General features: G+C 39.0%; 1 protein-coding gene across 1 annotated transcript in view; it reads left to right on the top strand.

Moving 5' to 3' along the window:
• The window catches only part of LOC108888406 (solute carrier organic anion transporter family member 1C1), a 30,120-nt gene that overhangs the window by 5,508 nt on the left and 2,100 nt on the right, over nucleotides 1-22,512 (top strand). The window contains exons 3-14 of the mRNA XM_018684393.2: nucleotides 8,058-8,199; nucleotides 11,454-11,586; nucleotides 12,183-12,304; nucleotides 12,457-12,603; nucleotides 13,857-13,955; nucleotides 15,068-15,316; nucleotides 15,587-15,751; nucleotides 16,649-16,844; nucleotides 18,049-18,214; nucleotides 19,088-19,260; nucleotides 21,606-21,670; nucleotides 21,920-22,037. Of these exons, the coding sequence (XP_018539909.1) occupies nucleotides 8,058-8,199; nucleotides 11,454-11,586; nucleotides 12,183-12,304; nucleotides 12,457-12,603; nucleotides 13,857-13,955; nucleotides 15,068-15,316; nucleotides 15,587-15,751; nucleotides 16,649-16,844; nucleotides 18,049-18,214; nucleotides 19,088-19,260; nucleotides 21,606-21,670; nucleotides 21,920-22,037 (1,775 nt within the window). The remainder of the gene's footprint in view (nucleotides 1-8,057; nucleotides 8,200-11,453; nucleotides 11,587-12,182; nucleotides 12,305-12,456; nucleotides 12,604-13,856; nucleotides 13,956-15,067; nucleotides 15,317-15,586; nucleotides 15,752-16,648; nucleotides 16,845-18,048; nucleotides 18,215-19,087; nucleotides 19,261-21,605; nucleotides 21,671-21,919; nucleotides 22,038-22,512) is intronic.

Below are 22,512 nucleotides of genomic sequence, written 5' to 3'. Positions count from 1 at the left end.
TTTCATATCAACTCCCTGACAAAGACTGCTGAGAAACCTCTACATCTGAGTCATTTTCTGCCAATCTCACTCTCCAGGGTGCCTTCAAATTAAAACACAATGTAATGTGAAGCCCATGCATGAAGTGACGAGTATCAACAGTAACTTTTATAAATTAACAGCAGAAAGTGAATAGAGCAGAACAGAAAACAATAGGGCTCCTGCAGTGACAGTGTTTTTTGAATGACAGAATGATTGCTGGCTAGTTAGTGATAAATAAATAGACATTTTACACACAGTAAATTGCAACACAGTCTTACTCTTACATATGACATTTTAAATTCGTAAGCAATTAAATGTATTGTTGCTCGATTCAGCACACAGCAGTTTTGCTGCTGCAGTCTTACTTGGTCTGGTCTGACCAATAGTGCATGGTGGCTAATGTTAAGTAATGCTAGCAAGCTGTAAGTTCATGACTCTTCCTTTTTTGGGCATTTTATGTGTTAAATATTGAGCTGACAGTAGAGAAAAAGTAGAAGAGACACAGTGAATGACATGCAACAAAGGTCTGCAGCTGGATGCATAAAGCTCAGCTGGAGCACAGGCCCCCCACTGCTAATCCATTTCCCGCCCCTCAGTGTCACACACTGACACAGTTGTATTCTGTACAACAGCTGGCCCTCTCCCTGCTCAACAGGTTCCTAAGGTGCCATATGTCTTGTTGAAGAGCATGGCTCTCCATCCAGTGATCCTTATGCCTACCTGCCACTTGTCTAGCTGTCCTCTGGTTAGAATCAGGTTTGAGGTAGTTTAAAATTGCAGTTTGTCTCTGAACAGATGTCTGTTTCAGTGGACTGCTTGTGTTGTTTGTAGTAGTATTCGCTTCCACACAGTGGTGTGTCGTTTGCTGAAAGGTTTGAAATGGTGTGGTGATCTGCAGCCTTATATACAGTAGAGCCTGATGATGACACACATAGAATGCAAGCATTCATTCATTTTCCATTCTATTCCGTTCCTTTTTTTTTTTTTTTTTGTTTACATTCAAAATCACAATCTGTGAATCAAATTACTGCTACTGATGTCAAACCAATTGACAGGTCCAATGCAACAGTTTCACACTGTAGCACTGTTTTTACTAATGACAGTTTTCCATTCTAAAGTTCAACTCTTCAGTGAAATCTTTCCAATAATCTGGATTGAAAAGCATGGATTCATGTATGTCACACTGGGCTCAGTGTTGTGCACCGACACATGGGGAAGCTCTGCATGTGTTGCAGTTCACCTGCTGCTAAAGCACAGTGACATGCACTGACGTACAGAATGTGCGTGTACGCTAAAGCTTCTCTTTGGAGTTAACACTCTTGCTACACGTTTGAGTAGAAATACATCTGTTCTTTTCCCATCAGTATGCTGTAATTATCAGAATTAATGCAATGATAAACTTTTATTGTTGAAAATTAATCGTGGTAATTTTACTGGGGCACAGCTCATTTATACTGGGGCATGTGCCTCAGTAAAAGGGGTCTGGTGATGCCTATGTGTTACACCATGATTTAGCAGTTACAGTTATCCATTAATTGTCACAGCAAGACATTCACATTTTCTAATACATTGATTCTGAATATCTGTATAGTTGTTGCATGGCAAACTGTGGAGCATCCTTACTTTTTCAAAATAAAGGTTAACTCAATTTAGGTTTGTTAACCCTTTGGTTCTTTACAATTAACCCATGCTGTGGGTGTTTACAGCTGTTCTGTCAGGAGTGCATGACATTTACAATTTACGAGGGAAGCAAATATCCAGCCACATCCTTTGTAAGCTTCTGTATTATGTATATTTCTGAAAATTGAAGATACCCTTTTTTTCAGATATAAAAACGTTCTCCAATTTATTTGTAATATAGAAAAAATTTCATCTGTCATCCCATTTTTTATCTTATTTATAACAGACAACTGCTCAGGGATAATTCATCATTATATTATCATCTCAACCCAGTTAAAAAAAAAGGTTGCTTTCTTTCAGAAGTAACAGTTATTCAGAGATAAACACCTTCAAATCAAGTATACTTAGGCTAATAACATCTACTTAAACAGTATTACTCATTCTTCTTCTTATTGCCATAGTGAAAATAGCTAAATGGTTATCAATGGTAAGTTTTGAGAAAATAAGGTAGAACATGATGTGAATCTCATACTGTTAAAAATAGACCACTTCAGACCTTCCTTCTTTTTCTTTTTTCCCCACCTCAAACAACCTTTTCAAAAAAAAAAAAAAAGTCCATGTTGGCTAAAACTATGTCTTCTGACAACAACATGAAAGTTAGCAAAGCCCTAAATGAGATCAGACACTCTTGTTGCTTTTCCCCACATGAAAGTGATGTGAGACAATGGTGTTCAAGCAGCTTATCATAATACAGACTGCAGAGGTAGGACAGACTTTTATTTTTTCTCAGAATTGTTTCGCTCCCTGACCGGCTGGGTGGGACATGGCACAGCCCGTTTCGACTCTAATCCGGCACTCAGTGTTATTCTCTGCTTTTTGTTAATTCCACCAATAAGACTAGAACTTTTTATAGTTTTTTATTCCTCATTCATTTCTTGCTTCAAACACCACCTCAAAACTCCCTAAAAACTTTCTAATGATGTTATGTAGTACAAAATTAGTTCTTTTCTACTCTCACAAATAATATAAAGCTGGGTTTGTCTGTGTGTGTGTGTGTGTGTGTGTGTGTGTGTGTGTGTGTGTGGCAGACTCCTGTGTTAGTCTAAGCGTATTAGGTGTGTGACATCAATGAGCTAAGAACAAAAGCGGGTCACAGGTCACAAGGAGCCTTTGTATAAATTTTCACACAGACTTAATGTGAATCTCTTTCTAGTGATCTTTAATCACAATGAGGCCACTGGCTTATTTAACACTTGGTAGAACACCAATTAAAAGTACAAAATTAAAGTGTCACAATGGGTGCCATTGTTGCAAATCCCAAAATGAACACAACATTATACAGCAAAAGACATCCATTACTAATGCATTATTTTCTATAGTCATAATTTACTTAATAAGGAAAATAATGACATAATTTACAGTAGTGTCTCTCAAGCAATAGCCTTCATTGTCACCATTATCTGTAGTAAGACAAGGATTTATTGATGTTCCAGTACATGTGATTATGACCTGGACATATTTTTCAGGGATAATCTTATCTTTGCATGACACTGCAACCCCATCCTCCAGAAGTGTCTCTGTGTAATGGTTTGACGTTTTGGAATGTACTCTTATTTTGCTTTCTTGCGGGGAGTTGTATGACACCACTCTCATATCTGTTTACTGAATATGAAGCAACAGCCAGCAGCTGGTTAGCTTAGCTTAGCGCAAACACTGGAAACAGGGAGAAACAGCATCTGGATCTGTCTGGACCTGGGAGATGAGGCAAAATAATTTTCCTTGACAGACACGTTTTAATTATGTTTGTTGTTCTGATGAAACTGTATATGCAATGAAAATAAAGCAATTTTCACTGGGCCAGTGCCTGTAGTATAAATACAGAAAAATAAATAGTACTGCATTATACTGCTGCATGAATGGTTTTCCACTAGGACTAATCTCTCAAAGGCGATCAAGAAAAGAGTGACTTTTCTTAGTTGAAGTGAGATTTGCTGTTTCATTGGCCATGACATTTTTTCTTTTATTTTTATTTTTCCTAGATGAAATGGTCAGGGTTTTACAGTGTGCACATTAGGGGCTCTATTTTTGTGAAACAAGTTGTGCAGATTGTGCAGCTTTGACAGACTTGAATAGCTGGAACAAATGATGCTAACCTATCACGTTATTTTTGTGTCATGGGGTTTTTCACTCTTCAAACTGTTGAATGAGAGCAAAATACCACTACAAATAACTGATACAAAATTATGTATCATAGCTGTTTGGAGCTTACACGCATCAGACAACTTTCAGTTCTTATTTCTTTTAAAAGCAGTGTGGTCCTCACCACGGCACATTAAAAGGTTACAGATGAGTAAACTCTATGAGCTCTGTAATCTAAAGAACGCAGAGGTGCCTGTAATTCACTCAGCCACCCATTCTGGTAACAAACAGTGTTTGTACCAGAGCCACTAAATGACTGTACTGGCACAAGTAGGAACTAATCTACTTTTGGCCACCAAAACTGACACTTTGTTTGTGCAAAAGCTTGAGTTCAAGCACAATGGACCATGTCATGCAGCTTTAAAAGCATAATTAAGAATGTGACACAGATGTTGTTGGCTTCATTCCCATTGAGATCCACTGCTGTCAAATATGTGTTCATATATTCATTAATACATACATGGCCTTCTGTGGGGCTATGGAGAAGAGCAGCCATTGGAATTTCTGGCATTTCTCTTCTCTGTCTCTTCCTCCCTTATGCTGAGGATAACTTAAACTATTAGTTTCACACAAACCTCTAATCAAGACTGTTTTGATTTTCTCAGAAAACACATTTCCACTACTTGGATGAATGAGGATAGACTGGAAATAGTAAACAAGAGAGGCCTTTTCCTCGCTTTGGAGGGGAACATACGTGTATGCATGCTCGCCATCACATCAGCCCACCCCCACCCCCGGGGAAATGCACATGTGATGAGCTACTTTTATTAATGCCCTGCAGCCAGCGCTGGTGGTTGGCATGATCTCAACAGAGGACTATTTGCATTGATGGGTCCTCTCACATCATATCATGTAAATGGACACTCTGTACGAGGAGAGGTACAGGGATAAGACAAATTACTGTATCTCAAACTCTTGATTATCTCGCAATTGTTGTTGTATATGCTGAGTAGACTTTGACTCAGAGCTTGCTCCCTCTCTAACTTTGTTAATGTCTACAAGTAGTATAGTCAGCTGCTTCCAATTCAACCTCCACTAAGTGGTCAAATGGTCAAACGTTGTCTTCAATGTTGATAATTTGCACTTATTGAGTGGTTTTGTTGGGACATACATTCATCGGACATAACCAATTACCAGTTTTAATGGGTGGCTGAATGGCATATATATATAGCGCATATATACATTCTCTCTCTCTCTGTCTCCTGATATACACACACACATCTACACACACACACACACACACACACACACACACACACACACATATATATATATATATATATATATATTATATATATATATATATATATATACACACACACACACATCAATGCTGGACACTCAGTAAGGCGGGCAGATGCAGTATGAGAACCATGACCAAGACAGCAAACCATTACTTATTTACAACCACTAAGGGAGACAGAAAAAGATTACAGACACTTATCTATGTCTATAGACTGCACACAGGTTTTATTTTTCTTCTGCCTAAACTCTGCTCCATGAAATCACTGCAGTGAAACCATTGTCACTTCTGTCATCATGCAGACTGGCAAGGAAGGAGCAAGTAGAGATTTGAAGTGAATGTGGAGGGTGAATGAGGAGTTCTCCTTCAAAATCCACATGGCCATGTGAAAAACAGGCAATGTGGGGCTCTCCTGCGCACACACACACACAAATGTGTACAGGTCGAAGTATTCAAATTACAATTAAAATGCTCTACATGAGCAGCCTTTGATTTACTTGTTCAAAAAGATATTGAAAAAGAAATTTTTACTTTTCCAAATTCACACTGTATAGGTTCCCTGTGAGCATTGCTTTAGGCACAAGACAATTTTAAACTGTATGTAAGCATGTAGATGTACATTCATTGTTAATGCTAACAAATTACCCTACAAACCATTCATGCAGCTATAATATAATTGGTCTCTGTTTGTTTAATTCATGTCTAGCTACAGTGTATTAGCTCTTCTAGCTCAGTGGGGGCAGAAGAAACATGTACTGATAAACATAGTTAAATAATTGGGATTGGCATGTCCCAATTCTTATGATGTTATACCAAGATTGTTTTAGTGGCTCCTGTGTGTATTGTTGGAGCTCCTTGTTGTATAAATCAGCATGTTAATAAATGTTTTCTTAAGACTTAAATTGAGCTTTTATAAATCTATAATCTAAAGGTAATGTATACTTTACAGACAGATATTTCTTTTCTGACAGTTTGGTTGCAAAAATGTGTGAAATTATTTGAACTCTCCAGCGCACTGTCATCTGTATGACACAGATAGTGATGTATGCTTTACCACTGAAAACAGCAATGATCAACAACACATTTCTTGTATTGCAGATTGTGGTGAAATACGCAGTGTGAACAGCGCACCATCCTCATTTAATTTTCTCTGTTTCAATAGACAGGTGGAAAGGTCACAGGAGACGGAGAATATGGAGGGGATTTGTTCCTATAGGCAAGCAGCTAGGGGCAAGCATGTGACTCCAGATTAGATTAAACCAGTCAACCATGCCTGAATGCCAATTTGTTTTCATTTCTGACATATTTCACAGGAGGCTGGGTTTAACACGTACACAGCGACTAGCATATTTCAGCATTATCTGTTTCCTCACTGGGGGTGCAAATGACCTGACAGTCTCCTTCAGAGCGGTACAAATGTCAGTCAGAAAGTAAAAAAAAAAAAGAAGCTTATTCCGTGATAGCCTGGGGATTAGTTATCTAATTGCTCAATACCAAATATATAAATGCATCATACAGTCATAAAACATACAGCAGATATAGAAGGAAAACTGGTGATAAAATAGATTTGTTTCCTCATTTAATCTAGAAGCCTCCACTGTCTTTTAATCTTGAATCCAAAATGCTTTGTATCTTTATAAGATCATCACCTCAGGGGAAGATCATAATTTTCTCAATTCCTCAAAATCTCAAGGAAGCAGGGGAACTGTGGTCAACCTTGGAACGGTGCCCAGCGATCCCACAGTCCACATTATTGTCCATCTTGGCATGGGAAGTTTTTTTCATTGCTCTGGATGATTGCTGTCTGTTCTGAGATTTGTTGGCTACTGTCTTTGTGCGGGGGAACCAGATTACGACTTTAAATTGTTAAGCACTACTGAAAATAAGTGATATATGGCACAGTTGATGATTTGGCTCATTTTCAGTTGTTGCATTATGTCGGTTCAAGTATATCACAACAGCCAAATTTAGATTGTAAAGATCCAATAACTTTTTAAAGACTGATTTAATTTGAAATGATCTGAAGAGTTTGGAACACTGTCACTCAGAATATGTCTTGGGATGTTTATTATTTATAGTCTGCTTCTCTTGTGTTTGAAGTGGTGTGGCATGTGTAGGTAATTGAGACTTGTTGTGTCCATTTTAGGATGCAAAAAAAAAAGCCACAGTCAATCCCTTTAGTCGTTTTATTCATTTTTATCTTATTACATTTCCTACCCGGCGATAAAAACTTGTTGGGTTCTGTTTTAGTCTTGCTTTGATGTTAATAAGAAAACTGAATTTGTCTGGTGATTTGGACCTCCGCCATGAATGGATGAATCTGTTTATTAGATTGCTTTTGGTCATAACTGTGAGAATTAAAACAATAAAATGATCCTGGGGGGGAGGGGGGGGGTCTTTCTCTGTCTCAGCTAGGTTTGGTGGCAGAGTTGGCACTGCGGGTCACGTTCACTTAATGTCATCAAACATGATTTTGATTTATTTTATTAGGAGGAAGGTTTGTCTGTGCTACATGGATTATTTTGGAATTATTCATCCATTAGTCGATCTGGCTGTCTGCACTCAAATATAAGCCAGCTATTCTCTCAGTCTTGGTTCATGCTCTACAACCTATGCAGTGTGTGTATTTCTGTCCCTCTCCTTCTACTCTAGAGCCCCCCCACCCAAACCCCATTATTCCTAGGATGTTGGCACTTGGTAATTAGTGAATGTTGGACCACTGTAAGTAGGTTAATGAGGGGAGTTCATGCATCGTAGCAACCGTAGCAATATCACCCAAGTGCTTCTTTTTCTGTCTCTTTGTGGACAAAACATGTGTGAACATCACACAATCAAGTAGATAACTATGAGTGATAATTCCGTGAAATCACTGCATGTGCTCGTTTGTGATTAAACACTCCTGTGCATATTAACGTGAAATCTCCATCTTTGTTTCTTTCTCTTTCCTTTTTTTCATTTCACTCCTTTTTCCCAGATGTTTCTGGTGGCTCTGTCCTTTGCCTATTTTGCAAAGGCTCTGTCAGGGAGCTACATGAAGAGCACAATAACTCAGCTGGAGAGGCGCTTTGACATCCCCAGTTACCTAATAGGTGTCATTGACGGGAGCTTCGAGATAGGTGAGTGGACCTGCCAGTCACTGCTGTTATTTTGTTGTTCTGTTTGCAGCCTCTATGTCATGGGCTCCCCTCCCTTTTCTCTCTCTGTCTTTGGGACGGAAATATGAATGGGTCACAGAGATATTCAAGCTGCAGGTAAAGGATTCATCAGGCTTCCAAGAAGAGGACAGAGGGGTGTGTGTGCATACGTGTGTGTATGTGGTGAGTCATAGTGTCGACTGGGGACATAACAGGCTCCAAGCTCTCTCTTTGCTGCGGACAGCTGAACTCTATAAGTTGTAAGGTTTTGTTATGCAATAACTTTGTACTGTTAATTTGATCTAAGTCTACTGTGGTAATATACATGGGAATCATCTGGTATTAACAGCTTTTATCTGACACGTGAATCAGCTAAAAGCAGACAGACCCTTCAGGCAATACCAAAATAATTTGTTGTGTAAGTGCAACACAAACTGCCTAGCTCTGTGTAGACAATTTTATAATATCACATAAACCCTTATCTTGTAATGCATAACCAATACTGCTTGTTCACACTGGGAATGTCAATACAAAATGAGGTAGGTGGTAAAAAAAAACAAACAAAAAAAACAAAACAAAAGAGGATAAAAACTTTCCTCACTAAAGCCCAACTGATATTTTGGCATGCCCAATGTTATTACTGACTTATCACAGATACTGTATCTGTACTAATGTACAATGTACAAGACGTTGCTGGCTGCTTTACCATGTTTATATCTCAGTTAGTTTTTGTTTTTTAAACTAATTTTTCCTGTACAGTGCTGTAGGGAGATGGAGCCAGTGCCTGCTTACATAGTTATATAGGACAGGAGGCATGGTAGACCCTGTGCAGATTCAAACACTAGCTTTAGTGCCACTACAATGTTACTCTACTAGAACAAATCAGCTCTAGTAACATCAAACTAAACATCAAAATATGAATCCTTAAAGGGGAAGTGTGCCAATTCTACACGTCACAGTTTCATTCCAAGTCTAGGGGAGTATTACTACATCTGTGAACCTCCATACTTATGGCCGCTACCAGCATAACACACCAGAATCTCTGACCAAAGTGTTGGAAGTTGCATTGTGGGTAATGTAGGCGCCCAGTTTTGACAAGGAAAAATTTGCAGAATAAAGGAGACAATAGACAAATCAGTGGGGTAAGTATATATATAGTATACGGTACATTAGATGTGAACAGTGCCACAGGGAACACAATCATGGAAACATACTTTGAAATGGTTTTGTGAAGAAGCATGTAAGGGCTGTTTAACTTGACAATGAGGCATCACAGATAAATAGAAACATTGCATTGCACAGTTTTTAATTAAAAAATATTTTCTGTGAGTCAAACTTATTTAAGGTTTTCAGGTGCCACTTGCATTTAAATATTTTGACTAAAACACAGATTTAATTTGTGAAACTGTGTAGCTAGTTAGTGAATCTGGGTTACAGTACTATTGTATACAAACCACAACTGGACATACTCTCTGTAACCTGTGGTTCCTCTTAATAATAAGGAATTCTTGATGATGTTCAGCAAAATGTGTTCCCAGATCGTCCCCTGACCAGTTTCTAGGTCACTTATATAAGGCTAGTCCATTCAGCGGAAGTATCTCTTGTAGGTTATAAATCATAGATAGCTCGCAGAGCAAGATGAGACCAAAAGAGACATGATTCATACAAGATAAAAGTCATCATTCTACTTCTGTTCTTTTACTGTCAGACAGGCACTTTGAGCCCAGGGTGACATGATAGTGGGGAAGAATAATTAACATTTTATTTCAATAACATTATGTGTGTGCGACCCGCTGATACTCTGATCTCTCCATCTTGCCGTCTCCTGTGAGAGCTGCTTCTCTTGTGTGGCCTAGGCAACAAGGTTTTTCTATAGGACCGTTGCCAGGGCAACATAGAGGCAGAGCAGGGCAGCGTGAAGAGGAGAAAAAAAGTAAAGAAAAGCAACAAGAAACAAGAGAGGAGGACAGAGCGCAGGGAAGATAAAGGGAGAGAAGCGAAGTGGGAGAGGGCAAAAATAAAGTATAATGAAGATGAGAATGAGGAACAGAGAGTAATAATGATGAATGATTAATCTTTGCAAGGATCACATTAGCTAGATGAGCTTAGCGGATTGGACCCGACTGATGTATATGCAGGCTTGTACATATGCTGCATGAATCATTCTGAGCATGCTCAAGTTATTTATGTTTTTTGATCTGGACATGTTGCCAATGCGCATGTGACATAACCATTAAAACAGTTAAACAAGTTTAGTTTTAAAGTAAACAAGGATCTTGTGTTTCACAACAGGAAAGTACACACATTCATGGTACTTGTAATGACCATGTAGAATACCATGGAGGATTTAAGCACTTCTATAACCACACATAGAGGTTACACAGTACATTTACTCATAATTACTTGATATTTCTGGAAGCTCTAGTCTCTCTCTCTCTCTCCCTCACACACGCACTCACACACACACACACACACATACACATATACATGACAGCTGAAGGATTGTTGGAGGGTTTGACGTCATCCCATCAAGCGAACCTTTACAACTGAAAAAGGTCAGGCAAGATGGCGTGAGCTTATCTTTCTGGGCCACTTTTCCACCTTGTTTGCAATGGAGTTTCCATGTCACTGATCACAGACAAAAATGCACTGAAAGGTGACAATAGTGAAATTGCCACGTTCCCACCCAGCATTGTTTGATTTTCATGTCATCTAATACATCTGCTGCTACATGCTGTAGATAATGCAAATCTCTTGGAGCATAAGGAAAATGCGTCACATGAGAGAATGCAACCTTATCCCCCTTTCAAACTCTACAATGGTCTATAGGTCTCAGTTTTCATCTGATATAACGCAGGCGTCCTCCTACATGGATACATCAAAATATTTGGGTATACTCTTACAATAACACATATCTATGTATAGATATTATACGTTTTTGGCTCAAATATTGAATCAAAAGCTCCATCATTTCACTCAATAATGAAATCCAAATGTATTATAATGACATTATTGTAAAAAGCAATTAGTGACAAGTATGTGGCCAGCGTACTCAACAGAGCCCCATCTGGATTACCCACAGTGTAATAAAAAAGGTAACAAATGTAATAAGGCAATAATCGGCTGCTTCTAAAACTATTTGCTTCAACTCCTGCTCTTCCTTCAGCCTGGGGGGGTGTATGTACAGTGATACTCTAAATCCCTGATATTTCTGGCTCTTGCCTCCATCCTTTTAGGTAACCTCTTGGTGATAGCTTTCGTCAGTTACTTTGGGGCCAAGCTCCATCGGCCAAAGATCATTGCAATGGGTTGTGTGCTGATGTCCATCGGCACCTTCATCATCGCTCTGCCTCACTTCATCATTGGGCGGTGAGTAAAAGGAGCCAGTGTGCCTGGTTCTTGTTCTAAATGTGTTTAAAAACATTTGGAAGCATCTGATTCAATACAAGTATATAATGCCCTAGTTCTGAACACACTAGTAACAGCTGCAGAGGAGCTACATGGCACAGAATGTGATGTATATTTTTGCATGTTTGTTGACTGAAGCAAAGATGAAAATCTAATTTGAAAAACATGCCTTAGTCTAGACAGAAATTGTGTAGTGAAGCTGTTGTTTCCACGCGCATCTCATTCCACAAGAAATCTCATCATGTTCTATATCACCGGTTAGATAAAGTCTCAATGACACAACATGAACATCAAATACATATTATACTTTTGTTTCAGGAGTTATTTTTCCATGATATACTAGTATAGCACTGTAACTGGGTCAGGGTATATTAGTTCAAACATATTGCTGTTCCAGTGAGTCTTGAAAATAGATGCTTCTGGAGGTCTCATTTTTCCCAACAGGGATTCCCTGCTGTTCCATCTTACTTATGAAAACTACTTCCAGTAAAATTGGCCAGTTGTTTTATCCCTGCCCCCTGTTTTTTTTAACAGTTCCATTTGTTTTTTGTGTACAGCTATGAATATGAAACATCAGTGCGGTGGGTAGTGAATTCAACACTTAACCCCTCACCATGTCCGGTGGGATCACTGGCTGACCTGACCCAAGATGGTAAACTGCCTGAAGTGCCAGCCGCAGGTGAGCGTTTATACACACACACGCGCGCATGCATGCACACACACTCTCACACACACTCTCACACACACACACACACACACACACACACACACACACACACACACTAGTCTAGACAAGCAAAGATGTCAGATTACACTCATCCTTTCCTCCAGGTTGTGAAAGCGAGTCTAACTTGTCGATGTGGATCTATGTGCTCTTGGGAAATGTCCTGCGGGGAATCGGAGAGACGCCAGTTCAGCCTCTTGGGATCTCGTATATAGATGATTTTGCTACTGAGGAGAACGCTGCGCTATATGTGGGTAAGAGAGTCACTAACCAGTGGTAGAGATACACTTACTAAGTGTTCAGTATGGGTCAAAAACACTTTATAATTGATTGTATTCATTTGATCAGGTTCATGCATATGATCTGTAAAGCACAATTTATAAAAATATACAAAAAGAGTTCTGCTATTCTAAACCTTATGACTAATAGTGTTGAAATAAATTCAAGCACACACGTCCTCAAGCAATCATATACCACTCTGTTTATAGTTACACCACAGACAAGCAGTGCATAATGGTCCTGTATGGACAGACAGACTTAGACAGACTTAGTCATCATTTGAACGCTAGTTAAATTTCTGCACAACTCTATTTACCCTGGGGTGAACAATTTACAGCACAGTATCTATACAGTGTAGGTCAGTGTACATACTGTACTCTGTGTTGAGTCATGTGTGAAATTATGACCAAGATCTACTGTATGTCTAATGACGTTTACTACCCTGACTGTTAAAAATGTTCCCTAGGTATTGTACATAAGGTCTCAACAATGACAGGCATAGCAGCACATATTGTATAAGGTTTACTGCCATCCTGTAATTGGTCAGTGCTCCATGGTAACCAGGGAAGCCTGTGCATCACATGTACAAACACAGTGATCAAGCCATGACACTGTGTATGTTGCCATCTGTAGTTCTGTAAACCTCCAGTTAAAGTGGGGCACGTGTTTAAGCTGTCGATCCTCGTGTGGCAGTGAGCCAGGGCCAGCAGGCAGCTCAGTCAACAAAGACAAGACGAAGGTCACAATACAATGAAATACTACAAAGCCTTAGAGTACTGTATTGCAGCGACTAAAGCAAAAATAAGCCCAAGACAGATTAATGTGCGGGGTGCTTGGAAGTCCACAAAGCTGTCAGGAAAGTTCAAAGGCACACTGCAATCAAAACAGTTAAAAACATGGTAATACCGGGGCAAAATAAGCATGTGGCTAATTTTTACATCAAACAAACAAACAAAAAAGACTGGGCTACAGCCCCCACATAATACAACACAATAATAACCACATCTGGTCATATGTATGTATGTGGTGCTCAAATATAACCAAGGCAGTAAATCCTTGTTTAAAACATTTATGTGGTGTTAACCAATGTTGACCAATATGTATGTAAAATATCTGTGTAAAATGCGTGTGTGAGGTGTTCTGTATTATCTACAGTATCTCAGTTTTTCATACACAAGTCCTAACCAGTTTTTGTGTTGTGTGTGTCTCTGTGTGTATCATATCCTAGGCTGTGTGCAGACCATCTCTGTAGTTGGCCCTGTGTTTGGCTACTTATTAGGCTCCCTTTGTGCCAAAATCTATGTGGACATTGGATTTGTAAAAATGGGTGAGTTTGTGCAGGAAAATATTTTTTACTTTTAAGGTCAGGCCATTGTGCAAATTTGCAGATTTTTTGTCATTTGCTCATCATCCTAGAAATGTTCGGTTTGCTCTGTCAGTTTGTATGAAAGTATATATGTATACTACTCTGGTGTAGCAGTAAAGCAACCACTGCCATAACAGCATGACACTGTATATTTATTGGATATTATTGTATATTTACCCCTTAAGTGGGTCATGAATCAGAGTGAAGTGAAGAAATGTAGAGTAGGGATGTTTCACTGAGGATTTTTTGACATGTCACAGGAGGAAAAACAAAGGCAGAATATGGTTTCAAGGTCCTCATGTTGTTCATGCTGGTTCACTGTCATGGTTACTGGGACACACGAATAGAGTGGAGCCATTGTTAACGTCATTAGTAACACTTGGACTTTTGATTTCATTGCAGGTCAAAATGTTCTGCTCTGAAAAAGGTCTTTTCATTCATAAAACTGAGGCACGATGTCATCAGATACAACAACAAGCGGACCACAGTCCCTGTGTGTGCACAATTCAAAGGCTCAGAGCAGGTGTGCAGGATTAGTGTCAATTAGCTGATGAGTGAGGCCAGGTGAGGGAGAGGAAGGACAAACTCCCTTGACAATAAAACAGTGCAGCAGAGGAAGGGAGGAAGAGGGTAACAGAGGAAAGAACCGAGAGAAACAAAGGAAACTGAGCTGGTAAAAAAATCTATAATAAATAATCAGAGGAGAGAAGAAGAAAGAATGAACAAATAAAAAAAACTATTTTAAAAATACACTGATTGACAGCTTGGCTGAAAATGGCTACCTCTAGCTGAGTACATGCCACAAATCACATGACAAGGACGAGAATCAGACTATTCCAAACAGACATTTAATTTCAGAAACTGAGGCAATGAAAAGACCAAGTACAGTTCTGGTGACTTCTAGTGATAACAAATGTGTACTCAAAAGCCTGATGAGCTATTCAAAAACTGCTTATGTTACAATTAAATTGTCCCACTAAACCATACAGCAGAAGGCACTAATATACACACCCTATTTTAAGTAAGCAACCTGAACATTGATCACGCCTCACTCTCCGTTTCCCCCAACTCAGAAACCATCACAATCACCCCAGCAGATGCCCGCTGGGTGGGGGCCTGGTGGCTGGGCTACCTCATAGCTGGGGTCATCACCCTGCTCTCTGCCATCCCATTCTGGTTTCTGCCCCGCTCCCTGCCCATGTCTGGGCCCCGGGGCCCGGAGAAGTGCACGCCAGAGCAGACAAGTTTCATCAAAGACTCCCCCCTTATGAAGCACAAGTATCCCGCAGACGAACACACTAGTTTTATAGAGATGGCCAAAGGTGAGGATGGAAGACATTCTAAGATTACATTTTTCATATTGCATCAGTTTTCCCTGTAGTTGTCTGTGTTCATAAATATTGATGAATTTAATGTTTTATAAGTTTAAAGCCCTTATATGTAGAAATGAATGGACTGTTAAATGAAATGGTTGAAAACAACACATAGACTGCAGCATTTTGTGCCCAGATTGACTCATTTTTCTACAAACAAAGCTGTGTGCACAATAATTCACAATAGTGCTATACTCACACATTCTTAAACCTCTACAGACTTTATTCCAACCCTGCGAACTCTGCTGGGACACCCTGTGTATCTGATCTACCTGTGTGTGACAATCATCCAGCTGAACTCTCTCATCGGCATGGTCACCTACAAGCCCAAATACATCGAGCAGCACTTCAGGCAATCTGCATCAAAGGCCAACTTTCTGATGGGTATGGCACACGCTCCATAAATACTTCATATGTCACATGAATTAATTAAGGTTGTAATAAATTAACATGTATTACAACCTGGAAAATCATCACATCAACAGAACAAGAAATGGTTTCCTGCTCGGTTTGCACTGTATGGAAGAACGAGCTCTTGAATGTGCCTAGTTTACCTAAATTAATTCCAGTATCAAGTATGTACACAACATACACTAAAAAGATTACACATTTAGCATGTACATAATTACAGTTTCACCAGGTTTCTATCTACCAGTCAGCACATTTTCCCCAGTTAATTTATGGTATGTTATGTTTGCTGAATGAATCACAAACAGACCTTTGGAGAGAGAATACTATTAAAGAAAAAAGGACAGGATCGGCTGTGTTCTAATTCAGCCCACTAACCGCTAAAGATGCAGATGGGAGCTTTGCGAATATGAGCAATGCTTTGCATATGAAATAAAATATCTAACGAAGTTGGTAGCGTAAGATGAAAGTATCTAGGTTCATGTGGTCTCATCAACAGAGATGGCTTGCGCTGACCAGACTGGCTGAATATGAAAGAGAATGTAATATTAGTGACCAGAGCTAATGACATGGGTATAGATAAAAGACCATGTCTTCACATTGATGGTAAATGAAGGTAAAAAAAAAAAAAAAGAAAGAAAGAAAAAAAAGCATGGCTTTTTTTTTTTTTTGATCAAGGAGACTTGGAGTTTCTGTAGCCTTATTTTTCCTCTGAATGTGTCTCAGTAGTTCACTCCCCTGCAATATTAGCAGAGAGATGATAGCCAAGCTTTGATGTAATATGAAATCATATAGTCCATTGTTTTTCAAATAAAGATTTACCCTTTAAAGCAGCATCTAATATCAGTTAATATTGATTTCTCTAAATCTTAGGCATGATCAATATCCCCGCTGTGGCCCTGGGGATGTTTTCTGGAGGTCTGCTGATGAAAAGACTGAAGCTGAACATCATGGGAGCAGCCAGGTTTGCCTTTGGCACGTCTCTGATCGGTTACATCCTGTCACTGTTCTTTTTCGCAATGAGCTGCGAGAATGCCAAGGTAGCCGGGGTAACACTGTCATACAACAGGTGAGTCACAAATAATAGTGTTGGAGTGTTGGAATTAATAACCACTGAATGCTGTGCAGATATTTGTTATTTCAAATTCAGTGAACAAAGAGCAATCAGTGATTTATTGCATGCATCATTACTAAACATACTGTAAGTGCACTTTGTGAGTTTCTGCTTCGTTATATTCAAGTACACCTGGCTTGAAATAACAACAAAATGCAGCTTTTATGTTGTTTTGATTGTTAAAGTTCCATCTAACAAATCAAGGATAGAGATGAGTGGCTTTGATGTGCAGCAGTGACAGAACAGTGGTCCGTGTAAGGTGTGCAGCTAATAAACGAATTTATTTATCAAATCAAAAACAGATATATGTGAAACAAGTTGATTTATCAGTGAAAATGTTGACTCGTATCTAGGCAGAACTGGCACCAAATGGGCAAAGGTTTCCAAGGGGCCCTCACACGAAAGCACAGCAAGTGTCAACAGAACAAGCAGGAACATGCAGAATGCTGTTAACCATAGTAGTCATAGTGATCACAAGCTTAAACTCAGCCAGAAATGACATCACAGACAAAAAGAAAAAAAAAATACAATCAAACAAACAAACAAACAATCTCTGTTTGTACCGCTGAGGTTTAGCAGCAGACAAAGCTGAAGTGACACTGCTGACAAAACAGATTAAAAACAGCCAGATTGATGCAACATGCTAATTAACCTGCAGCTGTAGCTGGCACACACAATTAAAACCCATCAGTGCGTGTGGCAAATAAGATGTTCCATTCCCTCATACTCATTAACTCTTTATTTACTTTCATAAATCACTCATTTAAGAATCCCATCATTCCCTCACCCTGTCACCAACCATGTTTAAGTAAATACTAAATTCTAACATACTTATAAGTTTTCCTTCAGCATTCCTTATTTGTCTTAAAAGTGTGACATTTATGAGAGAAAGCAACATTGGCATTAAAACAATGCATAATTTGCTCTTAAAGGTATATAGTCTTTTTTTCTCCACAAGATGTATTAAACTGTGCAACACTTTCTTTGATAATGTTGCCTCGGCCTACAGTACTTTTCAAATACATGACAAATATGTCAAGCATTTTAAGGTATAATTATGTAAACAGTACCAAGTCAAATTTTTGTATATACCAGTATGTAATGGCATAGTAAATATTTGCCTCTCATCTGTACTGTGCTCTTTCTCTCTTCCTTCTAGCATGGATACAATATCCTATGAAAAACATCCAGTGTTCACAGCCTGCAACTCAGACTGCTTTTGTTCAGCGAGTGACTGGGATCCAGTCTGTGGAGAGAATGGCATCACATATGTTTCTCCCTGTCTTGCTGGCTGCACCAGCTCTGCTGGCTCAGGGAAAAACACAGTAAGTGGACAAGGTACTCAAACTATAAAAAAAAAATTGCACATGGTCACTTTATTTATGGTGGTAAATAACCTTCGTAATGTGTAGGCTGCAGATGAACTTAAACAGTCTAAGAACCTACTGTATATAGCACAGCTTTGACTTTTTGTATGTCCATAATTATCCCATAAAGTCCTGCTGATGTGAACTTAATTACATGCATATCCAAGTGCCATCTTTTAAAAAAATGTATTACTAAGAAGAAAGGTACACTGCCACCTGTTCATGCTTGTGCAATTTTAATCTGCAAAAGTTAGAGTGAATGGACTTTACAATAGACACAACAGTCCCAGAGGCTTTATCAGATTTTCTGTAACATGATCAAAAAATGCTTTAACATAGGAAATTGTACTACTAAATTACATGAGTGCTCTGGGGACACATGTCAGGCTTAGCCTAACAATCAGACTAAAGTGCTGTTTTGTTTCACTTCGTTATTTTATATATATATATATATATATATATATATATATATATATATATATATATAGGTGATGGCAGAAAACAGCAGATCCTTCAACAGGTGATAATCTCCTGCCACATTGAATTTACTCCTTTCAGCCTCCTTCTGGCTTCATAGGTTGCTAAAACTTTGAACGTGAGGATTTCTTATTAAATCTTCTTATTAAATATATAATGCGTTGCCCTTATTGTCATATTACACCTCAGTATTTACAGCTGTTTGACTGAAAAAGATAATAAACACAGAAAACTCTGGCACTACCACCCATTTCCACTTGTATATATGTACTGTAATATGTATTGCTGTGTGTATATATGTGTGTCTATGTCCTGCTATACATGGTCACTTGTGTGCTATGCATGTCTCTCCAGGTCTTCTCTAACTGTAGCTGTGTCGGTGCGGCTGGTAACTTTACGGCCAGTACAGGTCAGTGTCCTCAGAAGGACGACTGTGACAGGATGTTCCCGTACTTCCTGGCTCTCTCTGTCATCACTTCCTTTATCATCTCCCTCGGGGGGACACCAGGCTACATGCTTCTCATCAGGTGAGATATAAGTTTAGGTGATTTCACCACTGCATACACCTTGTTTCATCTTGGGATATCGAATCATTTCACACTTGATTTAATTGTGCAACTTTGATTTCAGAAGCTCTTTCAGATGCCACTGACTGAAATTCAACATAACATGAGCCAAATTTATAGCAGCATTTACCATGTTTGTTAAGTTTGTCCTTCACTGACGTGTTCAGATTCAATGTTTTCCAGGTAATTTGTTAATTCAATTACTTGGAAAGGAAAAAATCTTACATCTATTTAAGAGTTTTAAGAGTTAACACTAGGTGATTCACATACCTAATGCCTGCCGAGGTGTTTATTTCCAGGAATTGTGGGAAGTGTTTTTTTGGAAGTTTATATTTTTATTTTGCTTCCTTCAGGATCAAAGCATCCAGAGACAATGATTGGGACCGTTACTATTATTGGCAATGGCTACATGTTTGTTAGTGTGTCTTTGTGTCTCTGTGTCACATGTATAAACAGTGACTTCCCAAGCAACCTGATTAAAAATAGCCTTGTTTCCAGTCATATGATTTCTTGAGGTTTAATTCCTTTGATATGATGGTACTGAGTGGGAGGACATGGTCAGTTTAGAATCATTTAAATTCCTGAAGACCAATCTCTGATCCTTCGCTCACAAATGAGGTCAGGGAAACTGCCGAGTTACTGACTGCAAAGTGAAAAACTCCTACTGCTGCCTTGTTGACCTGTTGATCTTACAGCAAGAGCTAATTTCCTATCAGTACCTAACCTCAGCTATGATATGCTCCTGAGAGCATTGATAATATTAGCTTTTATCATTTCCTAAAAACAAAGCAGACCTATTAAGTTAAACAAACAGCCAGAATTCAGTATGGTAAGCAGCAAGTATTTTAGAGCTCTCCTATACAATACCTGATGATTTTCAGTGTTATAAATCCTGAAGCCCTGAGAAGCTGCTGCAGACTGCAAAATTTCTCAGAACTGGCTCAGTAGTGTTGTGATATGAATGACAATAAATGATTGCTGGTGTTGAAACAGTGAACAGTGAACCCATTCTTCATTCATTTACTATAATAATTATCCATCCTGATACAGACAAAATGGGTTGTGACAATCAGTGCTGCATCCTTCCCACTCATTTCTCTCAAGGGGGGACTGTGAGACAATTGGTTGATCTCCTGCAACTGCATTGGTAAAAGGCCAAGTGAAAGAAACTGCTAGATTAGCGTGACTGCAGCATCTTGTGCGCAGTGTGTGTAATATATTGTATGTGGGTCAGTGCTCAAGCTTCGAAAGCTCTGAGATACAGATAATCAACAACAGTCATGGAGGAACATTTTTTCAGCTGACCAGAGGCTGGCTGCTCTGTGTTGTTGTGATTATAATGAAATTGAAAAACTACAATTATGTGATTGCCAAATAGAGCAGTAATGATAAATAAAATTCAAATATAACTACATATAACTACAGGTTGAAGCAACTGTCTGGTTAATTAGCTTAGATTAAACTTGCTGGTTGAAGGTGAAAATGCAGTTCACACGATTAAGCAGTGAGTTGAGTTCATAGACAAGAGGCTCTCACTCCCACACTCCACTGAATGATACCGGGGACCCCCCCTGTAGAAATTGCTGAGCGTTGATGGGCAGGTAGACTCAGGTACAACCTTTCTGACTTGTGTTCCCACAATGGTTATGTTTTAAATAAATTTATATAAAACACAGAGATAATCTTGTTAATAAAATACATATATTTTAGGTTTTTGCATTGGAATACGCAGAGTATACCACACATGTGGCCTAATCCAAAATCATGTGTTATGAACTAGATATAGATTCTTCTGCACCCCAGCACCCTCTGCTGGCCAATGCTCTACCAGACACCTTTCTGATAAGACCTTCCACAGTTAGAAGATAGCATGCCATACTTTTTTCCTTTCTGTAGACCAGTGTACATTTTCTTCATAAAAGGGTTTAGTCCAGAGAATTTTACACATGACATCTGTACACACAAACAGACACACACATACAAGATTTCCTAAAGCCATATCAGCTGATGCTGTTTGCATGCACTGGCCTCACGTGAATGAAATTGATTTTCTTGCTGCACTGTGTCATTTCATCATTCCTCTGTTGATTGTCAGAGATGTAAGTTCTGAGATCAGATAGAGGCTGTATGTATTAAATGGCTTTAGAAAATTACTGAGTGTGTATATGCGTTTGACTGACCTCGAGATTACCACTTGCACTACCCAGTTTTTGTAAGAAGTAAGGATCACCAGTTAACTGACCTAGAATGTGTTTTTTCTTCTGTGTCTATTTCTTGAAATATGTCTGCATTCTTCCTTCATTCAGGTGCATAAAACCACAGCTGAAATCTCTGGCCTTGGGATTCCATGCTCTGGCAACACGAACCCTCGGTAAGTCTTCTTTTTAAACCCATTCCTCCATTCTGCGTGTTTGAGTAGCTCAGGGCTAAGATGCAGACCTTGAAAATGCATTATCCAGGTTTTGTATCTACCTGAAGACATTTGCCATCGTTCTTCAAATCTCCCCTGTCACTTTAACGACAGGATACACTCAAAATGATTGTAATTGCTAAACTTTCAGTGTTTGAGCATTATTAAAATGTTTGTTGTGACTGTGAAAATATGTTTACAATCCCACAGCGGGGATCCCGGCACCTATCTACTTTGGAGCAATCATTGACACCACATGTCTAAAATGGGGTCAGAAGAGGTGTGGAGGCATAGGAGCCTGTCGAATCTACAACACCACTGCATACAGGTAATACTCATACACATGACAGTCAGCGTTTTATAGATCCCCTTTCCTTTTCAGGATTAATAAGATTCTGTTAACATCAGTCTCAGAAAGATCTACCGCAGGCTCAGAGTTGTGATGTTTTATGTGGCAATGACTTGATGTGAAATTTGAAAAACAACTGAAGGTTGCTAAATGTTTAGCATTTCTCTCCAGATCTCTTCTATTAGATATAAATACGAATAATAAAAATAGTATATCATAAACTCTTAAAGTGCAGATTGCCAGACTTCCTTTTATGTCTTTCAAATGTTCCTCATTGGCATTCAAGCTAATATGAGCTACTTTTTGTTGTTCACAACAGTGATTTACCCCACCTCAACTGAGGGCTGTGTTAATATTAATATACTGCGGAGGTTTTGGCCTGTCCCCAAGGGGGGTGGCAGCAGAGGCTGTGACATGTATCTCATGAAGGCAATTGAGGTATTTTAATACCCTT

This window comes from Lates calcarifer, linkage group LG21 (assembly GCF_001640805.2).
Source record: "Lates calcarifer isolate ASB-BC8 linkage group LG21, TLL_Latcal_v3, whole genome shotgun sequence".
NCBI lineage: Eukaryota > Metazoa > Chordata > Actinopteri > Centropomidae > Lates > Lates calcarifer.
Note: the sequence above shows the minus strand (reverse complement) of the source record. Positions and strands in the feature narration are given on the sequence as shown.